The sequence below is a fragment of the Trichogramma pretiosum genome, unplaced genomic scaffold (assembly GCF_000599845.2).
Source record: "Trichogramma pretiosum strain Unisexual culture from Peru unplaced genomic scaffold, Tpre_2.0 scaffold24, whole genome shotgun sequence".
Lineage (NCBI taxonomy): Eukaryota > Metazoa > Arthropoda > Insecta > Hymenoptera > Trichogrammatidae > Trichogramma > Trichogramma pretiosum.
In genome coordinates this window covers 757,373-776,416 of record NW_019641611.1, presented here as the reverse complement: position 1 = coordinate 776,416, position 19,044 = coordinate 757,373, and the positions used below count along the sequence as shown (strand labels likewise).

Here is a 19,044-nt window from a genome sequence, read left to right as displayed (position 1 = left end):
ATAGCTGATACAAAAATAATTTTGAGCCATGAACATAGTAAAAAAAACTTAACTGAAATTTGAGGCTTAATTTTGATATTTTGAAACACTTAGATTATTGATATAAAAATAATACTTTCTTAATTCTATTATCTCTATTAAGCGTCACTACTAACGCTACATTATACAGATCTGTTTCAAATCACAGTTGATTCATTATAATTGAAAAATGATACTTTTGATTCTCATAAATAGGTATTATTTTGCTACTTCAGCTGAACGATGATGAAAAACAAAAGAAATACCACTGGACCAGCAATGTCTCAAAGGAATATCTGGTAAATGTTTTGGATTTTGAGAGTGCCTCCAATCTGATAAATCAGAAGTGCAATCTGAATTTTCTGGAGGTCCTTTAACTTCAATTCCATTCAAACAACGCCTACATTTGAACCTGAAAATATTTCATTCAATCAATTTAGTACTTATTTAATAAGCCATTTAATTTTTAAGAAAAGTCATACTTCGAATGTGTATCTGATACAGTTGATTCTTCTAAACTAAATAAATCTCTCAAGTCATTCTGAGTAAAATGTCGAGCTACATCTTCATCTTGATCAACTACAGTTGAACTCAAAGCTTTTTTGTGAGCTTGTCTTTGGAATATTTTTTCTTCTATTGTACCAGTCTGCAAAATAAGAATAAGAACAAATTAACAAACTTCTTCATTATAATTATTTTACGGGTTTAAATTCACTTAAAAATAAAATTTTTTATTATTAATTTTGGGGATTTTTTGTTTTGTTGTTTTAAAATAATATTTTGCAAACGTCAGTTTCTATGTATAGGTTCATATAAATTCTTCATCAATAATAAGTAAACATAGTACATACACAAAGAAAACGATACACAAAGCAAGGTTTTTTTTGTCCATCTCTCCATACTCTAGCCATAGCTTGATCATCGTTAGCTGGATTCCAGTCAGGATCAAACATTACTAATCGATTTGCACCAACTAAATTTAAACCACAACCACCAGCTTTTGAACTCAACATGAATATAAAATCTCCACTGTCTGGATTATTAAAATTTTCTACTACTTTGCCTCTTTTTTTAATGCTCATTGTACCATCCAAACGAACATATTTATATTTTCTCTTTGCTGCTAACTTTTCAAATAAATCTAACGTTTGAGTATAATTTGATACTAATACAATTTTATCAGTAGTTGTTGATTTTATGAAAGCTAACAAGCAATCCAGTACCATCAATTTACCAGATAATTCTGGCATAACTTCCCTGTAAACAAAATTAAAATTAAGTATATCACTGTTATAATTTATTTTCATTTTAATTTCAAGTCATTTTTTTCATTAAATTACTTTGTACTATAATTGGCAGGCATTAACTTTGAAGCACCTTCAAAGCCTTCTGAATTTTCTTTAATCTTATCATATACTAAATCTGGATGATTGCACAACTTTTTAAGAGATGTAATTGCTGATAATGCTGAAAGACTACCTCCTTTCTTGGAACCTCCATCAGTCTCTAAGAGTAAAATATATCATTTTTAGAATCTTTGATCTGCCCAATGATTTTGTATTTTATAATTTTACCTTGCATCGATTTCCTAATACTATCACTTTTAATGAAATTTTTATACAATTGGGTTTGAAGTGGAGTCATTTTAATGCACACTACTAGTTCATATTTCAAAGGCAAATATTTTGATAGTAAAGCACTAGTTCTTCTAATCATACACTTATTAACTATTGTTACTAATTCAGTAAGTCTTTCTTGAGCCAGTTCTCGTTCCTTATCAGTTGCACCAGCATCTTGTCCTTTCAAGATAGGGTTTTCAAATTTTCTTCTGAACTCCTAAAAAGAAGAAAATTTTTTTAATATTTTTAATATCATTAGTTGTAAATTTAATAAACTTAATTTTACCGAAGCTGTGCCCAAGAGACCAGAATTAACAAACTGAATGAGAGAAAAGTATTCCAGTAAATCATTTTGAATTGGAGTACCACTTAATAATACTCTTCTTTTGGCTTTCAGACCCATTAAAGCTTGATAAGTTTGATTTTCACTATTTTTTAAGCGATGGCCCTCATCACAAAGTACTAATCCAACTTCATCCTGATGAAGCACATGAGCATGTAATCGAAAGGTTTCATAACTAATTATAAGAATTGGATTAGCACATCTCCGTCCATATGTTTTCATAAAACCAGTTAATTTAACATCAATTTCAGATTTGCTGCCACCATCAATTGCCAGTGGTTTTACCCTGCTACTTAACCATTTGAAAATTTCATTGTACCAATTTTTAACCAATGAACTTGGAGCCACAATAATTGCTTTTTCAATTAAAGGTTTAGCTTCAGGACCTTGTTTCAGAAGAGTCCAAAGTAAAGTTATGCACTGCAAAGTTTTACCTAGACCCATTTCATCAGCCATAATACATCCATAAGCATTTTCTATTCTTTTACCAGTTACACATTCATACATAAATTTAACACCTTCTCTCTGATGAGGTCTCAAAACATTACAGAGAATTGGATCCACAACAACATGAACTAATTTATTTTTCCTAAAAATGAAAAAGAATTATTTTATCATTAAGATTTTGATTAAATCATTTTAATATTAATATTGAGTGAAGCAGTTACATACTCATCAATTTTCAAGCTTTCGTGTTCTGATAATTCAGGGGGAGAATAAACTACAAGAGCATTTGGTTCGTCAGGATCATGCAATGCTCTTCGAGGTCCAGAAAAACGAAAACCAAGAGTTCGACCAGAGCATTCATATCCTGGTATGGGTATTTTAAAAGGTTTGCTGAGAAGTTTCCTGACTCGTTCTTCCTGAATAGAAAAAATTCTTTAGTAACTTATTGGAAAAATGAATTGCTCTAAAAAGCTTAAAACTCACATGCTCTGAAATGACTTCTTGAACGGCTGTGATTGCATTGGTTGATAACACAAGACATTTGGCATCTGCTATTTGTACATCTTTTTCAATTCTTCGACGTTTATTTTCTTTATTCGATTTTTGTATCAAAGATTCTGGAATCCGAACTTGCTGAGATAATTCTGTGTTGATCTCTCCTAGCAGAGGACGTTTACCGACTTTGCTTGGAGCTTGCGATCGAAACTACAAATCAAAAACAAATAATGAGGTTCTAGAAATGTCTCATTTAAAAGTTTGCACCAAATTTGATGGAATATTTATGAGGCATGTTTCAATGAACACGATGATTTATAAATAAGCACCAACAAGAGGTTAATGCGGTGAAAAAGAAAATATAGTCCGAGATACTTACAAAATGTTTGCACTTACCATTATTTATGAGTTTTGAAAATGTTTTGTCGATCGTTAATCAAAATCACAATAAAAATTTGATCAACAATGCATATCACTTATATCGTGTTGCCCGCCAGCGTGCAATTATCTTACTTCTCGTGATAGTGTTCAAACCGTTTTCGATGGTTACCGACGTGTGATTTTTGCTAGATTTTCGAGCGTTCGATCATTTGAATGTGCATTCGAATTGATCATCACTACTTTTAAAAAATAATGACCCGATCGTTAATTTTTGGAATCTCGGCCTCCAAACTCCAAAGTGTTGATAGATTCAAACTTATCTGTCATTCTATATTTTTCGCTGATGTTGTCGGTAAAACTCTGGCGGAATGCAACGAAACTTTCTCGTTATAGGTAAGGTAAGGAGTTTGGGAAGTATAAAAATGATAACGAAAGTAAAGTTACTTAAAACATTTAAAAAATAGTACTCAATACAATTATCTAATAATTTTTTAATTAGATATCCAAAAAACATAATCTTGTCAAAATAGAAATTATTTTTATCAACATCGAGGATGACTAGTACAGTTTTGTAAATACGATAACGGTAAAATACTATATGACATACCAATAATTTACGGTATTCTTACGTCAATTTATTAAAAACGATCAAACTCGCTTGAACACGCTGGCGGCTGCTTTATCTAAAAATAAAAGTCAGAAACGAAAGTCGAACGCAATAAAAATATACACATATGTATCTGCACCGATAGTTCAACAAGACAAGTTTCAATTGGTACTTTATTTATAAGTTCAAAATTTGGTATATTTTTTAGACATTTTTGTGAAACAGTGACAGTGTTGAGGAATTCCCCATACCTGCAGTGCATAAATTATGTCACTTTGCTGCTGGCAAATCTGCTCAATCATTGCGTATTTAAATTTAAAAACTCTTTAGACAAGCTTCGTAAAACTTCATTAAACGCAAGTACGTAAATCTACGTGAGGTTAAGTTTAGCAACAAATTTTCAAAAGACAACCGATAACAATGTCAAAAAGAAAGCCGATCAATGCAAATTTCAACGATGCCAATTTCCAAACCAATGGCAGTCTGAATTATAAAAATACAAATCTCAATTTTCGGCCAAAACCTATGCCCGAGAATCGAGGCGGAACTCGGCCAATTGCAGAACCAAGCTCTGTTAGTTTAATTCTTGTAACCATGATTGTTCATGTTTGCAAAAAATCTCTATTGTATGATCCAAAATTGAAAGCAGGTATATACCTCATACTTGTTTTGATTGGATCGATTTTAGCAGATGTGTTACCTATACCTAAAACGTATTTTTCTAAATCAAACAATATATTTAATAGATTATTTATTAAATGGGCTTGGGGATGGCTTTTAACTACTGTTGGACCTTGGATTATCATAACAGCTTACACTATAGGATGTGGGAGACGATCCTATGTTATAAGACATATTGCAAGATTGGTATTTGCTACTCTTGCTTGGATATTTTGGATACAATTTTTCCATTTTGTAGAGACAAACTATGGACGTTGTGTATCAAAAGATAAATCACTTACAACCAAAGTAAAGTGCTTGCAGGCAGGAAATATGTGGAGCAGCTTAGATATATCAGGACATGCATTCATCATTATTTATTCCACATTAATTCTGGCAGAAGAAGGATATTCTTTTCTTGGATGGGAAAAAATAAAAGACTCTTTGATGCACGAGGAATATAACAGAAAAAATTCTAATGAAACTAACACCAATTATCTGAAGAATCTTCCAGAGAGTGACTTCAGTTTTCTCAATAAAGCTTACAAGGATTTGACTCCTTATTTAAGAGGTCTGTTCATAGCTATGACAATACAACAACTGATATGGGATGTCAATCTGGTAGCAACAATACTATACTATCATACTATGATAGAAAAATTCTTAGGTGCTGTAGCTGCAATTCTCACTTGGTATATGAGCTACAACTGGTTGTTTAGAATACAACTATTAGGTTTTTCTGTACCAGGTGAAGGAAGTTTCAAATATTATGAATCTAAGGATAAAATTACAGACTATGTTCTCAAATCAAGGCGCTCCTTTACATACAACAGAGGTCCCTTATTTATGGGTATGCCGATAAAAACAGGAAAAGAAGAACTAAATAAAGTTGATTCACGGACAAAAGACTTAGATAAATCAAAAAGATTTTAAAAATTTTAATAACAAAAAAAGTTTGAATCTTATTCATTAGCAAAAATTATATTAGTATTTGTTACTGAGTTTTCATAAAAAACTTTTAAGCGGGTGTATGTACAGTTGAATATTGTTACAATATTACAATTTCTATACATAATGTTAAGGAAATTTATACAATAGGATTTTTAAGATAAACATTTACAAAATGTTTGAGTACCTTATAGAGCAAGTAATATTAATATTCAATGATTTGAAATAAATCATGTGAATTAAACAAATCATCTAGTTTATAAAACCATTTGTAAGATAAATCATCGAAAAAATTGGTTGAATAACTTTAGAATAAATTTATACTATCATGTCAAATTGCTCTCTGTAAAGTTGTTGATTGTTTTGCATACATTTTTCTAAAATTATACTTTATCTATTGTTTAAATTTTTTGTTTGAATATTTATTTGAAAACGTTATATTATATATTGATAGAATGATTTTGATTCAGTCAGGAAGTTTCTGGTAAAATAAAATATTTTTGGAATTTCAATAAATGAATTTTATTTTCGAATGATTTTTTGTTTTGAGTATTAGAACGACTTGAATTTTCCTTTTCGCATCAAAACCGAATGCTCCCGATATTTTTACCTCCTGTATCCTTAAAAAAGTTCTCGTGGCTACATTACATTACGAGCTGTCATACGCTGTGAAAAAAATCGCTGCATCGGTCCTCTGCTAGTATTATGGTAATGACATGCGGAGCTGTTTCTGCTGTGGCTGGATCATAAGTTGACTGGACTCATAGACGATCATGTATCGCTTATTTTGACGCGAGTCGTGTCAGGCGCGTGCACTCGCGTTAATAAAGTGATGGAGGCAGTAGCTCGCGCGCGATCGAGACTTTTCTTATAAATCCAGTGTACACTTCATCATTATCTATATCTTTGTGCCTACTTACTGGCACCTCGTGCGATAATTGTCTGATAAGAGCGTTGTTATATTCGCACCACTCGTAATTGAAATAAAAAAAAACACAGTTTTAATTCTGGCTGGCTTCTTAATCGGTATGCGGTATACGTGCTGTGGAGGTGTGTTGTCTTCAGCTCATTTTTTTCCGTGAATTTTAATGCTCGTTGAAATTCCTGACAAATAGTTAAGGCTCAAGATCGAAAGCAAAAAGAAAACATGATTGCCGTTTACGTGATGGCGTTGCAAGGATTCGTCCTTGTGACGGTGAAAATTATCCTGCTTGTATTCGCCTTGCTGGAAAACGATATTGCCGGTAAGTCGCTCTTATCGTTTTGAAATTACTTTTCTCCAATCAACAATGTAAATTACCCGAGTTCGAGATTGACAGCTGTACAAAAATAGGTTGAAAATCTTTTTTTCACTCTGTATACTTGATTGATGGGATACAACTGTACTATATTACTTCTAATCCAGAAAATCTTTGGGTTGTTCACATTTACATATAAATTTACAGGTCTGAGTAGCAAAGCTCTATCACTCTACTGTCTGGTTTACGCCACAAGAGTCATCGAATGTATTTTGAAGACTGTGCCGATGTTTTACACGCTTTTCGAGTTGTCGATTTTCGGCTTGACTCTGATTAATACGATCTGCGTGTCTTGGAAAAGCATCCACCCCAAGATCGGCGAGATGCTCAAGAAACACGATACATTCAAGTAAATTAATTCTCTCCGCATTCAATATCTGCTTTTAATTGATGATTCTCTCTTTTATTTCACAATCCAACTAACAAATCGTATCAAATGTTTAATAAATATATAAGAAAGCAAAAGCCATTCGTCCAATGGCCTTTGAAGCAAGCGATTCACGTTATCAAGTTGAAATGATTTTTCTGTCACAGCGGCGAATTGCTGATCGTCCCTTGCATGCTTCTGTCTTGCTACTTGATCGACGTCGGCCGGTCCATGGATCCCAGCGTGATTTTCTGGAAGTTCAGCTTCTTGCTCGAAGCCGTGGCTATGCTGCCTCAGTACCACTTCCTCAAGCGACACAAGGGCCCGACGCCTTCGTGCGCCAGCGACTTTGTCGGGGCGATGGCCATCTATCACTCGTTGACGATCCTCAACACGGCCTATTGCTTCTTCAACGCCATCGCTTACGAGCCCCTCGGCGCCTACACCGCGCTCATACACTTGTACTTTTATATGGATTACATCTGGAACGGAAAATCGGACAAGGAACGATTAGCCCGCGATGAAGCCGACAAGAGCTCGCGGGTTGTGGTCGTTGTCGATCGTAAAACAAGCGATGACTCCAACAGCAAGAAATCAAACGAGAGCTGTAAGCATTACCAGGAAATCGTGCTTGCACCAAGTTCACTCGAGGATAACAGCCTGAAATCCAAGTCTCAATGCCCAGCTTGTATGTGTAGTAATCGAGAATGAGCTGTAATGTAACAATCGAACAAACTCAAAATATGAGCAATAACTAGTATTGTTATCAACTTACTCGCTTTCACGTTGCTCTATTTTTTTATAACGAAATAAAACATTTTCATTCCAACTCGCGTACGCTTACTCGTGCTGTGAAGTGATTTACGTTTTTTAATTATCACGCATTCCACATTGCTATGTATGAATTTTTGGCAGCGAATTATGATCGACTGCAAAAATACTGTTTTGACAATCAAAAATGTTTTTTTTTCTTCTCTAATGATGATCATAAACTTTAATCAAGTCAAAATTTAAACAGTTCTTCTTTATATCTCTCTTCACATAACAAACATGTTATAAAGAATTTCCGTATTTCTTCTGTATAGTCAATTCATTTTATATTCATTTTAAATTATTTTTATTTTCTTTCAAAATGCAAGGTTTGGCTAAAGTATCTTGTAATCGATCAAAACTTTAAAGTTTTTGACGATTTTTTAAGAAATTTTTCAAATTTGACGTATGGTATTTAAAGAGAAGATAAGGTAAATCGTTTATTGCTATTTTTTAGCACTTAGTCATGGGGAAATAATGTCTTGAACTATAAAGTTCAAATTTTTTCAATTTTTTTAAATAGAATCTCAGTATTCGTAAGTTTCAGCTACAGTTAATATCAATTCAATATTTTCAGTTTAAAGAGCCGGTTTTTATAAAGCTCATATAGCAAATAAATCTGCATTACCGCTCGAAAACGCAGATTATTTTCGCTACGAAGAATCGAAACGGTCAGAGCTGATAACAAGTGGCGTTGCGATCGTCTGTCGAATCCTCATCGACACAACAGAACAGACGACAACGAACAATAAAAAGTGTGCCTCCAGCTCCAATTCAAAGTATGAGGCAGCATTTGGCGCAGGCATCGGCATACGGCATACCACCACTGTGACAAAGCGAAGCAGCTGTTCTTCGTATTACACATTTGCAAATCGCCCCGACTTGCCATCTCTCGCGCAGTTTTGTTTCGGTCGCGTGTGTGTGAGCACGTCGCCATCAGAGTGTGCCTCTGCCTCTGTACATGTAGTTTTTATACGTTACGTGTGTTTTCCCCAAATAAATAGACGCTTTGTCTCCGAGTACCATTGGGTCGTATTATATTATATTCCAGGGTAGTAAAAACTGGATCGCAGCAAACATGGATATGTTTTACGTTATCGCAACTTACATTCACTTGTTGGCCATGATATGGCTTTTCATGAAAATTTGGACGACCAATGACTGCACCGGTATGTATAGCAAACTATGATAAAAAGCTTTTGTTCAATGCTCGTTGCAGTCAACGAAGCTCTATAGATCATCTAAAGCCTTTTTGTAGCATTCTAAGCAACAGACGATTATTCATAAATGTCTAGTAATAAATGGAAAAAATATATAATAAATAAGTAAATCAATACAGATAGTCGTCGCTTCGAATCTTATACTCGGCACATTGTCACTTTCAGGAGTAAGCGGTAAAACCCAAATGCTTTTGACGTTGGTCTGGGTGACCAGATATTTGGATGTCTTTCAGATTTATATATCCATGGAAAATTCCTTGCTCAAAGGGATTTATTTTTTATTGACATTTATAACGGTTTTAATGGTGTACACAAACAAAACTTATCAGCGCAAATACGACACGTTCAGGTAAGAATATTGCTCGCGGGCATAAAAATTACTCGAACTCGATTAGGCAGACAACAAACTTGAACTTTTGTTTACAGCACAGAAGTGCTGTTGGTCCTCTGCATGGCCTTGGCCATGTGGTTGAATCATGATCCAGCGGTAGTCGAGGTCTGCTGGACATTCAGCATCTACCTCGAGGCCGTGGCGATGCTGCCCCAGTTCTACCTCATCTACAAAGCCAAGTGCGTGCACCACGACGTGATGATCTACATCATGGCGATATTCGCCTACAGATGCCTCTATCTCGCGCACTATGGCGTCAGGTACCAACAGACCGAGGTATACGACTCGATCACCTTGTCGAGCGGCGCACTGTACGTGCTAATTTTCCTTGGTTTCTTCACGTTCGTTTTGCCGGCGAGCGAGAGCAAGCCACCGTCCGTCGGAACTGATCCAGTCGCCGCTAAGCCCTCGACCATTAGTGGTGGCGAGATGGGACACATGACTGCCAATATCAGCGCCGTCATACTGACTCCGTCTGCTCTGATGCAGTCGAGCAAAAATGACAAGGTATCACACGGCGATTTCATGAGTATTTTTCGCAATCAATTTCAAACTCTAAATAATGCAAATTCGTTATTTCTTCACAGATAACTCAGCCAATGTCTGCCAAAGAGAAGGAAGCCACTTCTGTCATGGTTGTGTAATGCTCGAGCGCAACGATCCGACGATTGAGCGAGATCCATTTTTCATACCGAAGCGGTCGAGTGTCAAAGACTCCAATTGATTTTCAGGACGTGTATCTTTTGCACATTAATACGAAAACAATAAAAAAATCTTCCTTTCAAAGCGTTTGCAACGATAACATTGAAACGAGATTTACTCGCATATAGCCACAACGAGCCAAAAGTAATTACCGTCTTTCACATTTCATTTGATAATAGTTATTAGTTTTTGCTATATAATTGCTGCCGTTGCAGCTGTTTTGTCGATCTGAAATGAGCCATCACCACGGCAAAGACGCCCATGCGTACAATCGATCTGTTTGTAATTCTACAATTAAGTATATCTTTTACTAAAAATAAGTACATTTATGAATGTATGTCGCTGAAACATTCAAGATCTATTTTTGATCGCTTTTCATCCCGTTGGAAATAATATATTGATTTTTTTTACAAAACAACTGATTAAATATTTTTTTCTCAAGTCTTATCCTCAAAGCTTCGTTCCTCAGATAAGTCACCGAATTATTATTTATATATGCTACAAATATGATGCAATCGTTGCACTTTCAGTCCAAAATAAAGACAACGGTGTTTGGAAATTATCGGGGCGAAAGAGTGGCAAAGTGGTGGGTGGCCACGCGACATCGGGAACATTCCAGGCAGCACGTGAAAACAATAGGACGAGAGACAAAAGGTATAAAGATAACAAGTGCAAGTTGCAGCGTGTTTACAGAGAAGAAATATTTTCAAGTGTCATATTAAACACACGGCAAGCGCATGCGTCTCGATCCGCACACTCTCGCTCTCCTCGTTTACATTAGAACTTTTTTTGCAAACACGAGCTGTGTGCATCAGTTCGCGTTTACAGTCGACTCGGTAACATGCTATTATCAATTTTACCTTTTTCGTGGAAAAGGATAGGAGGCTAATTATTTCGCTTGCGCTTGTGCGCCTAGCTCACGATACACACACCTACGCACCATGGATCAATTCGACAATGTTGGTATTTTTCTTCAACTGGTGGCCATGTTTTTGTTGCTCATCAAGATTTTGACCACATGCGACTGCACAGGCAAGTTTTTGGCTTTATTATACATTTTTTTACCCAACTTTCTGTAATTTCATCGAAAACGTCGTTGCATACATTGATCGCGCGGCAGACACTTTAAAGGCACGATCCATTGGCTCGAAGGAACTGAAATATTTGCCAACATATCTTGGACAAATCCGCACAATTATTGCGCGTTTCGCCAAGTTTAACGTTTCCACGCGATAGATAAATCCTGCCACTATTGACAAGATCGTATAATTTTCTACGCGCGCGAGATTAGATAGGGAGCCGCCGAGGTAGGTGCGCGTCGACAATGATAGCAACGCGAGGCGCCGCGCGGGCGAGATGAAAAATACAAGTATACGATCCAAGTTGAGCTGCAGGTATAAGTGGCAGAACCCAGGCACTGCTGGCCCTGTCGTTTACCTCGAGATTTCTCGACGCCCCGTACGAGTTCGAGGAGCACAGGCCGATCTTCGTCGTCAAGTCCATGTTCGTCACTCTCTCCTACTCGACGCTCCTGTTGATTTATTACGTCTGGAGGTCTACCTATCAACGTGACCTAGACACCTTCAGGTGAGCTAAAACAATTGCCGCTGGGCAAATTTATTCTCTCACGAGCGCGGACTAAAATCGGTACGAATATCGGTATTGCATTGTCCCAATTACGCAGATGGGAACTGGCGACCGGAGCCTGCATGACCCTGGCGCTTCTCTCGAGCACGCAGTACTGGGACAGCCTGGTGACGATCATGTGGTACTTCAGCGTTTACATCGAGGCAGTGGCCATTTTCCCGCAGATACAGCTGAGTCAGAAGACCAAATACATCGGCCGGTCGCTGTTCGCTTACGTCGGCCTCTTCGCCTGCTACCGCTTCTTCTACATCGTGCACTGGATCTATCTGTATCTGGTGATGGGTCAGCTGAGCGATCCGTTCCTCATGGTGGCCGGCACTGCCCAGTGCATCTTTACCAGTGCCTACTTCGTCTGGATGATCAAGGCCTTCAATTCGCAGTATCACAGCGAGTATCCCTACGTCGTGCGCTACGATCTCGGTTCTCAGGAATGCGACGATTTCAAAGACAAGGACTTGAGCGTCATCGTAAAATGACTGTGGAAAATAAATCAATAAAAAGTATAATTGGTAATTGCTTCTACGGATATTACTTGGTTTTTTTATTTATAATAATTTAAAGACACATGTATTCGGTGAATTGTCATCACATGGGAAACATAAACTTGAATGGAAGCAGTGCCAACCGGTCTGTTGGAAAAACTATAAAAGAAAAAATACATTTTCGTACAATAAATGCTTCCATGTTGATGCGATTCAACGGAATTCGTTGTGTTGATTTAGCCTCGAAAAGAGGCCAATACCGTAATGTAAGATCCAGTGGTTTTGATAATCTGAAACGTTGTGAAAAATACACGAACAGTTAAGGGGGTTATCGTGATTCGAGACAGAGTCCATACTTTTCCATAATTTTCAAAACTCATGACGTAGAGACCGCCGGCGGTGAGAGAGCAGGGTTGACGACATCGCATCATCATGATATCAATCAAAACTTGGGTTCTCTTGGGCATGTCGTACCAGGTGCTCTCGTAGGTCGCGCGAAACACGTCGGAACTCTCATCGATGACCAGCTGGCCCGGCCAGCTTAGGTAAAACAGATGCACGGCTACTCCGAATAATACGATTCCTAGTCGCAGAAAATTGTACAGCTCGTTCACGGCTTCGAGCACCTGCAATAATCGCTCGTTGCTACAGGGAATTCGGCTTTTTCTTTTCAATACCAACCGTTATGCTGCCGAATGAGAGGAATATGACGCAGATGAAGATGAGAATTAGAAAGCAGTATCGATAAGTTGATTCGATCAAATCGATAAATCTGAAAAAAATTAAATACGCAATTATTTTCGTACGATCTATATTCAATGCGTCTGACGTTACTGCAGAGATTTGTGATGTAATCGTATAGCGGAGATGACGTTAAGGCTGCTGATGTCTCTGCCGGTCTTGTCGTTGCCTTTGTTCAGGCCAAAGTTTGCAGTTTGAACGTTGAGCAAGCGGTACCTGCAGCAAAAGATGGCATAATTATTTCGCGACAACTGTCCATGAACGCGAATAGTTGACCATTACTTGACGACATTGAAAATGCCAAGAATCTGATGGATTATGGCCGTGTACATGGTGTCGATGGAGGTCAAAACGAAGAAGCTGACCACCGACACGACGCAGTAAGTCACGTAGATGGTGTAAAAGTACTGGTCGGAATCGATGCCAAAGTCGGCCATGGTAATGGTGACTCTCTGACGCGACTCGTTGAGCGGCACCACCAAGTCCAGCATCTGCGGCACGATGATCATCTGACTGAAGCTGACCCCGGCCAGGGTCAGGTAGCCCAGGTAGCCCATATACTTGATTTTGCCGTCCATGCTCCACTTGGCCATGATGGCTTGCTCGGCGGGATCGTCGAGGGCCAGGTGATTGCGCGCCACTTCCTCGTACACCTGGATGAGCTTTTTCTCGTTGATGAAAGTCACGAGGTACTTGAGAAAGACGCCGGAAGCGAACACCGTGCCGGCTATGTCTTCGGAGCAGGCGGCCAAATTTTTACCGCACCACTTCTTTACTCCTCTAAGCTAAAGAAAGAGAAAAAGCACTGAGAGCCGGCCAATTATCGCGCATGAATTTATATCATAATGTGCCATTATAACTGCCGGAGAGACTAAAGTTTAATAGCTCAGCTCACTGTGCCTGCTCTTGGTTCTTACGTAAGGTACAAAGAGAATTCCCAAAATGACGATAGACACGATGACTCTGCGCAACAATTTGTCCATGTAGCCCTTGTAGGGCCACAGACCAGCCATGCAGTTGAGAATTTTGCAGACCTTAAAGTACTCATTGGAGTAAAAATTTTCAATCGTTTCCAAGTCGAGTTGTATCGTTTGCTCCATAATCGACAAAATCGAGAATCAGATTGGCAATTACTGAAAAATCTTATCGGAAATGGAACAATAGCAACTGCAAAAAATTTTCTGCGATGGGCACAATAACAAACAAAGCCGTCGATAATGGAGTTCAATTAAAAACACCCCCTTTCTCGCGCGCCACGAGCTGTCGATTAAAATCCCCAACACTCCAATTATCCAATGCATATTTAAAGGCCGTCGTATATTTAAAATCGTCGTGTCATAACATAAATACACACACACGGTCTCTCGTAGAGGCCAATTATCGCGCATGAATTTATATCGATGAAAGAAGCTTTATTTGTTCTTAATTTCGAATTGTTTTCTCTCAAAAATGTCGCAAAGCCATCGGTGCGTGAAAGACGACGACCATGAGAATGTATCTCGAAAGCAGAAAATAAAGCAGCCGGCAGCATCGTAATAGTGCGCGCGCGCGCCGGCCGGAGTCTTGGGAGATAAGCTCGAAGCTGTGCCGATTTCCTGACGATTTCATCCGCACGCAGACATTTATTTGGCTCGCTAAAGTTTCTATTCATACGTGCCGGGGCATAAGCGAGGCTTACAAACACACCCATAATGTACGCACACGCTCACACGTAGGTATCAGTTATTGCGATATTTCAAGTCTCTCTTGGAGAATCGAGAGAACGAGAGAGAGAGATGGAAACGGAGCCGAGCAGAGGTGGGGGATCCTGCGAGCTCCGACATATGCCGCGAACATCTAGGCTCGCACACACGGCACGGCATGTAATATTCGCAGGAGCGACTCGGCGTCGGGTGCACATGCACCGTGTACAATAGCGTACGTTTCGGAGCGAGATCAGTTCAACGTCAGCCTCTGCCGACGTCTGTTGTTCCATCGCGCATACAGCATCGGCGTCGTACGTGCCATTATGTTGGCTCGACACGCGCTCTGATACATATTATATATCGCCATGATCCACACCCACGAGTAGTAGTCGTGCTGCTGCTGCTACTGAGATCGCTCGATGAATCGGTGCTGTGAATAAGAAAATTCGCAATCGACTCGTGATCGAGTCTATGTGTGAGTGCGTGTGTGCGTGCGTGACATTTAAAGAGAGACGCCAAGATGGATATCATGCAGGTGTTGGGGGACTACATTCTCCTAGTGGGAATGATCATACTGCTGGCCAAGCTCTGGCTCACCAAGAACTGCGCCGGTGAGTCTCATGCGTTTGTTGTTTATTACAAAAATATACTTGGCTCACGTGCGCAGCCCAATTCGCCGTTGATATATCGTGTAACGAGTCGAGTCTTTTTACGATCACGTCGCTCGACTCTTATCGCGGCTCCCATCGCTAATTTGTTTATTGGAGCGTGTAAGTAGCGAAAATGTATCGTGACTCGAAGGAGCTGTATACCCGTCATGCGTTGCTCGCGATGGGGGCGAACGACGCGAGGCCTGCGCCGCGCCACTTGGGCTCGATGCATCGCCGCGACTGCATGCAAGTGGTCGTCGTGGAGAGTTGCTTCGTTAACCTAATAACGAAAGAAAGAGCTCCTGCCTAAGTAGAGCTATTTTTCTGTTACAGCTTTACACTCGATCGGGTTTTTAGGCTCCCACAGCTATATTTACCGTGTACTGTGTCATAAATATTTCGAGTTCCGCGAAAGTCTTAAAAAGCGGCCGAATCGAGTGGACTGCGAGTAAATCAGTCCGCATGGGCTGCCGGAAACAGTTATAACTCGCGTTAGAGAACTCATAACGATTGACAGGTGTCCCTTTTGCGGATGGAAAAGCTTCGCGAGTCGCATCTCGCGTGGAAAATTATATCGACTAGCTAGGTTGTGCGTGTGGACGCGAGCCGCGCGATCGGTCACTAATAATATCCGTCATTGTTGCAAAATATCGTGCGTGCAGTCCACAGCCTATATCCACTGTAAGAGCGGCACGCGATGAAAAACCAAAGTGGCATTTCGCGTATTGTTCTCTGAAATAACAAATTCAACGAGAGAGAAAAAGTCTAGGCACGATACATCGAGGGTAATTGCGATCCCTTGTCTACGGTATATCGTGCGTAAAAGTTTGATTTATAATGTAGGCACGTAAGCATAGAAGCGAATCCTTGATGGGACGTCGAGAATTTGTAATGCGCCGCGTATTTACTACTGTATTAAAAGAGCTATTTTGACCATGAAATCTCGAACGCACTGCACGCCAACTCTCGCAGTAGTTTTATAGTGTACTGTACACTATGATGCCGATGCGAACGCGACGCGTATCTTATTGTCTTTTATTGCGGCGATTATGTAAAAAAAAAGAAGAAGAAGAAGAAGGAAAAATAGAAGAAAAAAAGGAACGATACGTGATCGGCAGAGCACGCAGATGTCGCCGATCGGTAATTTTTACAAATATACATGCTACATGCTAATGAACGATACGAACGCGTGCCGTGAATCGAATACGATTGTTACACGCTGCACGTATTTAATGTGTGTAAATGTATTATATATGTATTATATTGCTACCGATCTGTGCTTGCAGGAATAAGCGGGAAAACGCAGCTGCTGCAGGCGCTAGCATTCACGGCGCGTTTCACGGATCTGACGGTGACGCACGTCTCGGTCTACCACACCATACTGAAGATCGTTTACGTGCTCGCTTCCTACCTCACGGTGCTCACCATTTACCTCCTGTTCCGGAGGACCCGCGAGCGCAAGTTCGACGCCTTCAGGTGAGCGAGCCTCGAATCGTTTGATATACAGCACGCGCGCTGCACTTCTCTCGTCTACATTCAACTATAGTATCGCCGTGCGTTAATTAACGTTCGCACGCGCCTATTAGCGGATACTCGAGATATAACACACGCGGCTGAACGCTCGTTACGATCGTATTTATTGTTTATCATGTTGCACGCGTAGATGCGCGCACCTGCGTCGAGACAACCCCATAAATATTTTATGAACGCGCGGCCAAGGTCGTTGAACGCGTCTTTTATATTATATTACGACGACGATGCGCAGCGCGAGTTGTGTAAACGACGCGAGTTTATTTTTCAAATTCATTAGAAATGCACTCTCTCGAGCGTGGCCGTTGCTGCGCGCATCACTAAATGCGCTCGTTAACGGCGTTTGCAATGTTTACAGAATGGAGCTGCTCATGCTGCCGTGCGCCGTCTTCAGCCTTTTCTTGAGCGAGCGCTTCGAGACCGTAGCCGTGCTCCAGACGTTCGGCCTGTTCCTGCAATCGGTCGCGATCGTGCCCCAGGTCTACCTCGTCTCCAAGCGCAAGCAGGTCGAGGCCGTCGTCGTCTCCTACGTGGCCTGTCTCGGTCTGCACTTGGGCTGCTACATCAGCCACTGGCTCTACGTCTACGTCAAGCTCAGCCAAGTCGACCGAATCGCCGTCTCGAGCGGCATCGTCCAGCTCCTCTTCTACTGCGACTTTTTCGCGCGCAACTTGCCGATACTCAAGGCCAAGAGGAGCTTGGCCGACGTCGAGCAGCAGCAGCGCCAGCAGCGTGTGCAGGACACGAGCTGCAACGCCAATGCCGACGGCTCGAGCCAAGCGGCCAATTCGACCACGCGCGATCCAGCCACGATCGGCGCCGCGGCAGATGCGACCGTCGGTACGGACCGAGTCACGAGTTTCGACGAAACTGCGGCGCAGACCGCGGCTACGTCGCATCATCATCGCTCCTACAAGCTCCGACTCGAGCAATTAGCCAAGGACCGAGGCAGCGATTCCGACGAGAAGGTAGAGGATAATCTACCAACCAGATAGTACGTGCATCGATGAAAGGTTGACAAAAAAACACAACAACAACGCACAAGGCTATCTAATTGCGTCTCATTTTAACGTGCTTGTTGAGCGTCATATACCATTGCTTTGACATATTTCTAATTCAAATCGAATTAGCCGCTTGAGCGGAAAGAGACTCGTGCACACGCTTAAACATATTGCGACGTCGCATTTCATCAATGCATCATTATAGTTTTACGACAATAAAAAAAATTAAATTAAATGCCAAGCAAGTTAGATCTAAAATTGCCCGTTCTTGTTTTTTTTCTGCAGGCCACCTTACTCATGGCGTCGTCTAAAGAGCTGAGAGCAGCGAGACATTAAATCGTTGCGAATTGCAGCGCGCCGCGACTCCGCAGCAGCCAAGTATGAAATAACATCCCAAGAGATCCGAGGCGGCGCAACAAGTATTTTCTACGCTACGAGTGGATTGGTCATTGAACTGATTAACGTTAGAATTTATCAATGAAAAATATCTTCAAGCCATACCGACGACGTTTGTCCATAGTGCGTGTGCGACTGTTTATGTGTTATATTGTATATGCGTGTGAGTGAATGCGTTTATGGAGCAGTGATACGTAAAAATACCCCTGTTGCCTAGAATATTGTGATAGCCAAAAATTAGTTTTATTTTTAAATCGATTTTATCCGTGTTTTTTTTTTTTAATCTTTAATAACACTCATAATGCACTCGTATTGCTATTGCAAATTCGTAAAAAAAGAACAACTTTTTTTTCAATCTTGTCATAATTAGGCGTGCCACGACTTTAAAATGGCTTTCGTTCTTTTTTTCGATTACTGACAAAAATTATTCACCAAGTACTGCACATACATGATACATGCTTTCTCACGTCTACATGTATGTAATACTACACTATTCACTAGCTTGTAAAAATATTTTCTCGAATTTAAGATATTTACAAGTGTTTTGTATGTAGAATTTTAAATATTTTTTAAATAACATTTTTACTACAAGATATTTTAATCGTA

At 39.8% G+C, this 19,044-nt stretch overlaps 7 protein-coding genes across 9 annotated transcripts; 5 read left to right on the top strand and 2 right to left on the bottom strand.

Moving 5' to 3' along the window:
• Window positions 1-45: 45 nt before the first annotated feature.
• Window positions 46-3,832, bottom strand: LOC106648381 (DNA repair and recombination protein RAD54-like). The gene is made up of 9 exons (XM_014365243.2): window positions 3,319-3,832; window positions 2,911-3,132; window positions 2,653-2,843; window positions 1,924-2,569; window positions 1,593-1,854; window positions 1,359-1,524; window positions 870-1,275; window positions 501-664; window positions 46-430 (listed from the first exon to the last, which is right to left on the bottom strand). Exons 1-9 carry the CDS (start codon window positions 3,319-3,321, stop codon window positions 238-240), a joined length of 2,253 nt encoding a protein of 750 aa, XP_014220729.1. The 5' UTR covers window positions 3,322-3,832; the 3' UTR covers window positions 46-237.
• A 115-nt stretch (window positions 3,833-3,947) lies between these two features.
• LOC106648268 (FIT family protein CG10671) lies at window positions 3,948-5,934 on the top strand. The gene has a single exon (XM_014365021.2). It carries the CDS (start codon window positions 4,331-4,333, stop codon window positions 5,501-5,503), a length of 1,173 nt encoding a protein of 390 aa, XP_014220507.1. The 5' UTR covers window positions 3,948-4,330; the 3' UTR covers window positions 5,504-5,934.
• A 212-nt stretch (window positions 5,935-6,146) lies between these two features.
• On the top strand, window positions 6,147-7,925 carry LOC106648143 (ER lumen protein-retaining receptor-like). Its single transcript, XM_014364824.2, has 3 exons — window positions 6,147-6,762; window positions 6,964-7,165; window positions 7,351-7,925. The coding sequence occupies exons 1-3, from the start codon at window positions 6,666-6,668 to the stop codon at window positions 7,892-7,894; spliced, it is 843 nt and encodes a 280-aa protein (XP_014220310.1). The 5' UTR covers window positions 6,147-6,665; the 3' UTR covers window positions 7,895-7,925.
• Window positions 7,926-8,655: 730 nt separating this feature from the next.
• On the top strand, window positions 8,656-10,721 carry LOC106648280 (ER lumen protein-retaining receptor 3-like). The gene is made up of 4 exons (XM_014365036.2): window positions 8,656-9,162; window positions 9,379-9,562; window positions 9,640-10,111; window positions 10,192-10,721. Exons 1-4 carry the CDS (start codon window positions 9,072-9,074, stop codon window positions 10,246-10,248), a joined length of 804 nt encoding a protein of 267 aa, XP_014220522.1. The 5' UTR covers window positions 8,656-9,071; the 3' UTR covers window positions 10,249-10,721.
• A 526-nt stretch (window positions 10,722-11,247) lies between these two features.
• Window positions 11,248-12,429, top strand: LOC106648301 (putative ER lumen protein-retaining receptor C28H8.4). Its single transcript, XM_014365069.2, has 3 exons — window positions 11,248-11,338; window positions 11,701-11,893; window positions 11,991-12,429. Exons 1-3 carry the CDS (start codon window positions 11,248-11,250, stop codon window positions 12,427-12,429), a joined length of 723 nt encoding a protein of 240 aa, XP_014220555.1.
• A 189-nt stretch (window positions 12,430-12,618) lies between these two features.
• LOC106648142 lies at window positions 12,619-14,351 on the bottom strand. The gene is made up of 6 exons (XM_014364823.2): window positions 14,094-14,351; window positions 13,459-13,961; window positions 13,270-13,392; window positions 13,117-13,207; window positions 12,792-13,061; window positions 12,619-12,725 (listed from the first exon to the last, which is right to left on the bottom strand). The coding sequence occupies exons 1-6, from the start codon at window positions 14,274-14,276 to the stop codon at window positions 12,672-12,674; spliced, it is 1,224 nt and encodes a 407-aa protein (XP_014220309.1). The 5' UTR covers window positions 14,277-14,351; the 3' UTR covers window positions 12,619-12,671.
• Window positions 14,352-15,056: 705 nt separating this feature from the next.
• Window positions 15,057-19,031, top strand: LOC106648277 (ER lumen protein-retaining receptor 3-like). Of its 3 annotated transcripts, none has more exons than XM_014365032.2 (4): window positions 15,057-15,472; window positions 16,798-16,987; window positions 17,400-18,009; window positions 18,328-19,031. In XM_014365032.2, exons 1-4 carry the CDS (start codon window positions 15,382-15,384, stop codon window positions 18,376-18,378), a joined length of 942 nt encoding a protein of 313 aa, XP_014220518.1. In that variant the 5' UTR covers window positions 15,057-15,381; the 3' UTR covers window positions 18,379-19,031. The 3 variants fall into 3 exon arrangements, with proteins under 3 accessions (XP_014220518.1, XP_014220520.1, XP_014220519.1); XM_014365034.2 differs by having other exon boundaries at window positions 17,400-18,035; XM_014365033.2 differs by having other exon boundaries at window positions 17,400-18,054.
• Window positions 19,032-19,044: the final 13 nt, after the last annotated feature.